This window comes from Triticum aestivum, chromosome 3B, assembly GCF_018294505.1.
Source record: "Triticum aestivum cultivar Chinese Spring chromosome 3B, IWGSC CS RefSeq v2.1, whole genome shotgun sequence".
NCBI classification, from domain to species: Eukaryota; Viridiplantae; Streptophyta; class Magnoliopsida; order Poales; family Poaceae; genus Triticum; species Triticum aestivum.
Window position 1 is genome coordinate 651,501,460 of NC_057801.1, and position 8,717 is coordinate 651,510,176.

At 43.4% G+C, this 8,717-nt stretch overlaps 1 protein-coding gene across 6 annotated transcripts in view; it reads right to left on the reverse strand.

Moving 5' to 3' along the window:
• LOC123071472 (RNA polymerase II C-terminal domain phosphatase-like 2) overlaps window positions 1–5,968 on the reverse strand; it is a 9,186-nt gene extending 3,218 nt beyond the window's left edge. For 3 of the 6 annotated variants that reach the window (XR_006434352.1, XR_006434351.1, XR_006434350.1), the window contains exons 1-11: window positions 5,476–5,967; window positions 4,758–5,228; window positions 4,186–4,396; window positions 3,582–3,739; window positions 3,428–3,498; window positions 3,232–3,337; window positions 3,058–3,147; window positions 2,678–2,726; window positions 1,834–1,964; window positions 1,693–1,746; window positions 895–991 (exon numbers count right to left, since the gene is read on the reverse strand). Coding sequence is in view for 1 of the 6 variants with exons in the window: in XM_044495042.1 (XP_044350977.1) it covers window positions 895–991; window positions 1,693–1,746; window positions 1,834–1,964; window positions 2,678–2,726; window positions 3,058–3,147; window positions 3,232–3,337; window positions 3,428–3,498; window positions 3,582–3,739; window positions 4,186–4,396; window positions 4,758–5,228; window positions 5,476–5,814 (1,777 nt within the window). In the remaining 5 variants the exon portion in view is untranslated. Of the gene's footprint in view, window positions 1–894; window positions 992–1,692; window positions 1,747–1,833; window positions 1,965–2,677; window positions 2,727–3,057; window positions 3,148–3,231; window positions 3,338–3,427; window positions 3,499–3,581; window positions 3,740–4,185; window positions 4,397–4,757; window positions 5,229–5,475 lie in introns of all 6 variants that reach the window. The other 3 variants (XR_006434349.1, XR_006434348.1, XM_044495042.1) reach the window with 2 other exon arrangements.
• Between the last annotated feature and the right edge of the window lie 2,749 nt (window positions 5,969–8,717).

The window sequence follows — 8,717 nt, forward strand, 5'->3', positions numbered from 1 at the left end:
ATCATCATCCTAACCGGGTTGGCCACTAATTGACCTTCAGATATTCACTTGAACGCCTTTTGTGGCCTAAGCATGCTAGTGGGAGTATGGTGACCTGGTTGGATCAATGTCAATGTGACAGGTCTGCTGACCTGCAGTGTGATTTACTCGCAAATTTTGTACACAAAATGCTCAAAAGTAAGCAGTCATTGTTGTTATGCAAAGCTGAAAAGGGACCTGTCTATGCTACTGGTGAGTAATAACCCAATCTGCCTTCATTCACCGGAAGAGTGAATGATGCTTGAGCAGCTCTCTAGCAGTTACTTACTATAAAATTAGTTTGGTGCCCATGCTGGTGGTGTTAAGATACAGAAAGTTATTTCCTTATGGTGGTATTAAGATATATAGAGTTCATTTTCCATGTCCCTACGCAATCATGTTAGCAAGACCAAGGTGGATGGCTCATTAGAAATAGCCAAATGTGGTAATTGGTTTATTAGTGAAGGATTGCTTGGAAATTCACTGAGCTGTGTGTGTGTCCACAACTACCATTTTTGGTGATCTTGAAATATGCAAGGGACATGCACCCATTTACCAATATTGAGCACAAACAATGAAACTCATCACCAGCTTTTTATTATGTTGCATAGGAGTGCAATTTGTGCGCTTGGTTTGCACTCTGGAAGACAGGCTAATGTGCATGTGCACCAGATATCCTGAATGATGAATAAGTCAAGATCTCCCTATTTCCATAAAAGCAGTAGAGCAAAGGACATCATTTTAGTCATTTTATTTTCTCAGGTACACTCTCCAACAATAGAAGTTGAATGATTGCAAAGATAGCAATAGGGAAAATAAAATGATTCTTGTGCTGACGAGCTTGCGTAATTCAAGACGTAAAGAATATACACTCACTTTGCAAATTTTGGAGAGCTTTTTCAGCAGCTTGTACTTGAGCTTCATCCCTTGTTTTTCCAATGCCATTTCCAATTTTTTCATTACTAAATAGAACCTGGAGAAGCGCATGTACAATGAAGTTGAACGAATTAAGCATAAATTTGGCAACATTGATTATATAAGTCTTAAGACAGCTAATTGAGTTCCTGTCAAATTAAAAGCTAATTCAGAGCAGCTCCAAAATAAGGTGGAATCTTGGACAGATTAGGTTCGTTCATTAGCATCTACTCCCTCCATGTATGTAGACTCCATCAAAATACATGGTTCATACTCCCTCCGTCCCAAAATTCTTGTCTTAGATTTGTCTACATACAGATGTATCTATTCACGTTTTAGTGTTAGATACATCCGTATCTAGATACGGATATCCGTATCTAGATACATCAGAATTTTGGGACGGAGGGAGTATTATACAAAATTACAATTACCAGTAAGTACTTTTGAAAACAAATCTAATGATACCAATCTTGTGTCGTAAAGCCACATATTAACAAAGTAATTCTTAGGGGTTAGTGAAACCTAATATGCCCTACATACAGGAATGGAGGAAGCATTATTGAACATCTGGATGATCATCAGATCATCATGAACCAAACCACTAGAATAAAATTAAGGTTTGAGTATTAAGGTAATATAGTCCATTATCTCTTGAATGGATATTTGTCATGGTCTGGGCTCTTGAGTACAGATTCAAACCAGGTTGTTGGCGAAATAATTTGGTATTACTGTAATCAGTTACAAATGCGAAACACCAACCTCAACGGAAAATTGCGTAATTTTGCTGGTGCTTACAGTCGACCTAAACTCCACCTATATGAAGCAAGAGCAGGGAATTAATTCAGAAAGTCAAGAACAGGAAAGCCAAACATACACCAAAACATTAAGGAAACAGCAAACCTTCGAGTTGCATAGTCGTCCAATCTCTTGCAATACCATGACAAACAAAGAAGGGACAATTGCCATTGAGCCCCCATTGGGTTGCACATTTGAACTGCCTAGAGTTCCCCGGATTGGCACTCGTGCATCATCTACACCAAAAGGTTGGCATAGATTCCATTTCAGAATGTATGCAGTGAAATTAAGGTACTAAATCCATTTCAGAATGTAGATTGTATTTTGACTATCCAAGTATGAGCTTTGACCATTAGTTTATTGACAATAGTTCTTAATGGTTGCAAAATTACAATCATAAGAAAATACCTTTGAAGATGAATCCTATAGTATCAATTTCTTGCAACATAGCCCACATATTATTTGATTAGTTAGTGGTCAAAGTTTGAATTTGGGTAGTCAAAATGCACCTTACATATTGAGTGATAACAGAACTACTTGAAATGCATAATGATTGGTACTCCCTCCGTAAAGAAATATAAGAGCGTTTAGATCACTCTTATATTTCTTTACAGGGGGAGTACGAAAGACAGATGAGCAGATTCCTTAATATGCTTAACAAGATGGCTCTGAACATGTACATGCACTCCTTTCTTTCTTTTTCATTCTTATAATAAAATGTTATTGTGGATTCCCATTCCTGGTTCCTAAAAACTAAATTACTAACTGAAGTCACAACTCCAAAATTTGAGTAAATATAAATATAAGACAATATTAGTACCGTAATCTTTCCTTGACAAGAAAATGTATATCCTCAAAATGAAAATACCAGACTAATACAAGACGAGGAAAGGCCAGAAGGAAAAAGTCCAAAGACAAGTGACCAAAATAAATACAGTATTAGAAGTACCTGGTGGACGGATTGATGACGATATCTGTTTTTGGTCCGCCTGGTATGCCTGAAATAACATTTCACCTTCATCCTTAAAAGTTCATTCCAAATTAAGAGCTTAATAAGGTTCATTAGTCCAGTTTGGACTAATGTTCTTAATAAATAAATAAATATGGTCCAAGCTCAAGCCAAAGTAGGGCTTACTTTATTTTTGAATGTCACAAAAGGTAGGTTTTATTGATAATTAAGCGAGCAGCATTGGAGCAATCATATGATGCCACAGAACAGTGCTTACCCATAGCAAATATGGCATCATTAGCCCATTTGCCATAAGTAAAAGAACACGAAAAGGTTTCCTATCAAACCAATTAAAGCAGAAACATCGCATCAAAGCTTACCCGCCCATTCAATCTCTTCTCTACTTCAGCTCCACTCATACCCTCAGGTATAGGGGCAGGATCTTTATTGCTTTGTGGAAAATTAGGGTCCTGGAAAAGAATTAGCAGACAACATAAAGCTTCAAACGACATAAATGCTGTACATATACGACATGAAAGTATCAAGAACATTACCTCGCAGACTAAGTAGTCACCGACATCTGGAGCATAGGGAAGATCCAGTAACTCATTTTCGTACAATAGTTCAAATACTTTCTTCAATAGATTTTCATCAAATTCCCTTTTTTATCAAATCAGAGAGAATATTAAAGTTGTAAGTATGATATCATCAGAATGCATAGATTGTATCTCAATAACGATTTATACCAACCTGAAGAAACCACCACGAACATTGCAAGCAACATTTCTCGCAACACAGAGCACTGGAACAGCGTTTGCCATCTAAGATATGCAAGGAAATACACACATCATTCCAGCACAGCAATAATGTTCAACAGAGAACATGTAAGCAACAAAAGAAATACCTTGGCTTGTGGGGCATAGTATGGAGCATAGGCAGGGACGACATGAACTCGATGCTGATCTTTCTCATCCCAAACTTGCAGCCTATCATCAATCACCATGGCCATCTTTGGATGGCATCCTCCATCTCTAAAAACATGCTGCAGGGACTTCTTGGAACCTGTCAATGAGTAAGATAAGTGGCTAAGCAGGTGAAATTATAACAAACATGATCAAGAGCTGAACATGAGGCTATAGGAAGTAAAGATTGTACCGTTCCATCCACACAATGGTGGAAACTAGCAGTTTAACTGGAAACAAGAATACAGACAATGTAGCACTAACAAATCGAACTACTCAAGTATTACCTTATTTGAGTTCATAACTTATAACCGTACAAATCAAGCAGTAGCACAACTATATCATTAATACAATCAACATTTTGGAAATCATTATGCAGAATTTCTTGGTACTTACAAAAATATAGATAAGGCATACATTCGGATTGGGCATTTTACAATGGCTAGATTGTGTTAACGATGATATTTATAGAACCGAACAATGCTGAGACAGTAGAGCACTGCACAATAGCTCGAAAAATTAAATTTCAAACTCTTGAAAACTCACCTGCTTTTACACATACTACACGATCTGAAAGATTATTCAAGCTGATCAAATTAGCTTCTGGATCAAGAAGTCTCCATATCTCAAGAGCATAATCTCTTTCAGCCATTGTACACACATAGACCTCAAATCTTTTGCGTCCCTTGGCAGTTAGGTAACTTCTCAAATCCTCCCAGGCAGGCCTTAGCTTCACAAAAACACTGGTATCGCGAATCTACGTGCAATATAACAATGAAACGGGTAAGAGGATTAGTAAAAGGAAAACAAAGTGCAAAACGCTGAGGCAACTAAAAGAATAAAATCTAATCAATGTCTTTATTCTGATGCATCAGAATATAAAAGTTTGTGGAGAAATTAATGTTGACCCCATACGTATTTCACTGCTAGATACATCCATTTGAGTGTCAATTAATATGGAATGGCGGGAGTATCATTTTCTCCAACCATGGCATAGGTTAAAATGTAAATATATTCTACCTCCATAGCCATCCCGTCCCACCCAAAGAAAATCAGCAGCAAAATTCAGTGATATAAGAGCAGCAGAACAGATACTACCAAGGTTAACCAAGTCGTACCTCTGGATTGATGCGGGTGAGAATAGCATTCCTCTCGGGCAACCTGATTACAGGTCGAACAAGACGCTCCTGGACACCAGGCATAGGCTGAACCTCCTCCTTCTGGGTGCCAACAATTCTGCCATTGTCTGTAACAGTATCTGTGTCAATGAACTCCTTGAGAAGCTCCCTGTCCTCAATATAGCGCTTGATTTCTGCAGACATCCCCGCTACCCTAACAGGGTCATCCTCAATGTCCATCCTACGGGAAAGCATCTCGATCCGGCTCTCAAAGGACCTCATCGTGTTGGCGACGATGAGGGTCTCATCAAGATCAAACACAATAGCAAGGCAGCGGAGGTTGAGCATCCCAACGGACGCTGCATAGAGCCCAACGCGCACAGAGCAGCACCAGAAGCACGGTATCTTCTCCACCTTGCTCGGCATTGCCACCAGGTGCAGCTCCTCGTCTCCGACCACCACAACCGCGCTCTACACAAGGAAAAGGACGACACAATTTTACAAACCCTCCCCCAAATCTACCTAACGAAATTTTGCACACTACATAATGCGGAGAATGCTTCAATCCCTAGTAAACAGGATGCGATTCAGTAATAATGGAGTAAATAACATTCCGCGGACAGTCGCTGATTTCGCTTCGATTTGAAATGGGCGTGACGGGCAGGCATACTCGTTGCTTGTACGGAAACGAAACGGCGGGGGGCGAGGCGAGGCAAACCTTGTACTCGTTGAAGCAAGTGATGTAGAGGCGGTGGAGGCTGGGGTGGGGAGGGAGCGGCCTGGCCTGGAGCTTGCAGCGCACGGAGAAGGGCGCGATGGTCTGCAGGATGGCGAGGGGCGGGCAGCGCTCGCTGGCCGGCGAGAGGTGGCTGATGCGGATCTCGTTGCTGGGGAAGGGCAGGGCGCCCTCGGGGCCGGGCTTGATCGAGAAGACGTCGACCTCGCCGAGGAACACGTCGCCGTGGAACATCCGCATGATGGCGGCCCTGCCGGGCGGGGCCGCCGCCGCGGAGGCGGAGACGCCGGGCACGGGCAGCAGCGGGGAGGGGCGGAGCATCTCCGTCGCGGCGCGGGGGGCGGGGAATCGGAGGGGCCGGGGAGCGGGTGGGGGAATGGAGGGAGGGAGAGTGTGAGAAGCCCACGCCCGCCGTGTGCGCGCCCCCGCTTCGCCTCGGCGGACGCGGGTTTTGGTGTTTTGGGGGAACGGGGGCGGAGGGGAACTGGGCGAGGGGTGCCTCTGGGTGCGCTTATATAGAAGTTTCGGGGGCCGGGGGGAGGAGGAGGGTTCCGCCCGCTCGGTCCGGCCGCCGGGTCTGGGTCTGGGTCTGGGTCTGGTTCCGGTCGCTCGGACCAGGTCGGGTCGCACGCCCTGCCGAGCCCGAGCCTGGGCAGGGACGTCACTGTGTGGGCTTTGCGGTGCCGCGTGGGAGCCACTGGGACTGCCTCGCTTTCTTCTGACTTATGCATGTGGGCCATGGCCGTGCCCGACGGGATTCTTTTCTGTTTCTTTTTCTCGTTATTTTATATCCGTTGATTTCGTAGCGGACAGAGGAATCATGCGGCGATGGATAACGGGGCCGAGCCTTTTGGACTGGCCGGAAATTGGGTAGAAAGGCTCAGTTATATGCGGATAATGACCAGTTGATATAGATTAAAAAATACACTGGCACAGTGGCAATCCCCTATAAAAAACAAAATACAGTGGTAGTCCGCAATATTGGTGTGACTGCTCGTACCGCAAGTCGAGGGCGAAACTGCACGGAAAGAACCATGGGCATGGGGCAACAAGCCAACAACGATTACGTGAGAGGAGGGAGAGGTGGTCTACTCCAGGCTGGGTCGCTTAGCTGATCAGTGACGAAATTCAGTGGAGCCAAACAATCAATTGTTTCATTTTTTCTGCGTGTGACTGGACCCGGAGAGTGGTCATTGATTGGTACTACTACCAAGATTATGAATAGCAGCCATGATTGAGGATGAATAGATTGGAAGTTCTTTCGCAAAAAAAAAAAGAGATTATGAATAGCAGCCGTGCAGTTCAGAAATGGCACCATCATGCATGTCGTTGAATGCTCAGGCCCACCGTGCCAGTGATACAGCCATACAGGCTCGTCATCGAGAAATGTGCGGAGCTCACAAGGTAGAAGGCATGGAATGCAAGGACGCACGCCAATTCAGTTCAGTTTCTACACGCCTTGGTGCTACACGGTACGAACTCATCAGAACTGATCAACTGAGGGTAAATAGATGAACTGCAAAAAATAAAAACAGAGCGAGAGGGGGAATATGAGCACAAGAACCGTTCCTGGGGTTACAAGTTACGAGGAGAGATGAAATTCCGAGTGTAACCGTTTCACCCGAGAATATTAGTGAGACTGACTAGAAAAGTACAAATTCGACACCCGAGAATAATAACATGAGCAACCGTTTCACTTTTCTAGTCATATTATTCTCGGGTGTATTGAACTGTTTTCGATTTGCTGCAAAATAGTATGTCTAACCATATTTTCAAATGATTATAAATAATAGCATGATTTTGGACTTCGTGTCACGACAACATAAAGTGCGTGCAAGACCGTCGCACTTTTTTTTTGAAACCGAGGCAAAAGATTTGCCTCATATATTAATCAAGCAGAGAAGAGGTTTTGTTACAATAGGCACCCTTACACGGCATGAGTGATTACTCGCGCAAAATAATGGCCCCTAATTTCTTTGCCTCGACGGTGACCCAAAGCTTTGCCTCATTGGCAATGGAAGCTAGTAAAATAGTCGGTGGAGCACACTTATGCCGGAAGACCCATGCATTCCTTTCGTTCCAGACGGTCCACGACACGAGCATAGTCATCGAGGCCATCGCCTTTCTGTCGGGTACTCCTGTGCCGGTCAAATTTTCCCACCAACTCTTGACTGAAGCCTCCAAATGCCATGAAGAGGTGTCCAAATGCGTAAGCTGAAATTTCTCAATGACCATCTTCCAAAGACGGATGGTGTAACGACACTTCAAAAAAAGATGAGGACCGCTCTCTTGCTCCCTTTTGCAAAGAGGGCAAAGACCGTCGCACTTTGAGATTGCCCATAAGCATGTCGTAAATTATCTAAACAAAAAAACATCTAATATAATTTAGAATGATAAGACTTACAATTGACCAAGGGTGTGATGGCGCATTCTCGTTGGCCACCGCTCTTGCGCGCCATGTGCCTTCATGGGCCCCGCACTTAGTCTTTCCTCATTCTCTTTGGAAGAATCTGGTTTTCTTCCCCTTCACACGCTGTCTGCTTCTTCCTCAACTCTTCTTCTTCTCACTCACCTCTCTTCTCGCATCCACGTTAAATGTGATATCGAGGTAAATAGGTGATGTTGCAAGGCTATGCCGATGACATCCCCCTCCCCCCCCCCCAACACACACAGACAGACAACCACCTCGGGGCCACCATTGTTACAACCCGGTACTCGTTAGTTCAGTTTCTAGGCACCTTGATAGTACAAGGTACAAACTCGCTATAACTGATCAACTGGGGGTAAATAGACGAGTTGCAACAAAAAAACAGAGCGAGAGGGGAATATGGGCACAAGAACCGAGGTTGTGGCTACAAGTTATGAGGAGAGGTGAAATTCTGCGTGTCAGGGAAAATTTAGAGCAGTGAGATTGACAATAGAAGAACAAATTTTACACCCGGGAACAATATGCTACTCACAACTCAGGCCATACTAAGTTATTTCTGTTTCGGTGCGGAATATGTATATCCATATTTTCCACCTACTTTTCCAATTAATTTTAGATAAGACATGAGTTTGGAGCGACTACATACCACATAGGAGATAACATAAAGTGCACACATGACCGTTTCGTTCGGAATTGCCCATAAATAAATATGTCGTAAATTCTCTAGACAAAAAACACCTATCAGAATTTAGAATAGTAAGACTTACGATTGCGCAACGGTTCAAAATAGCTAGAT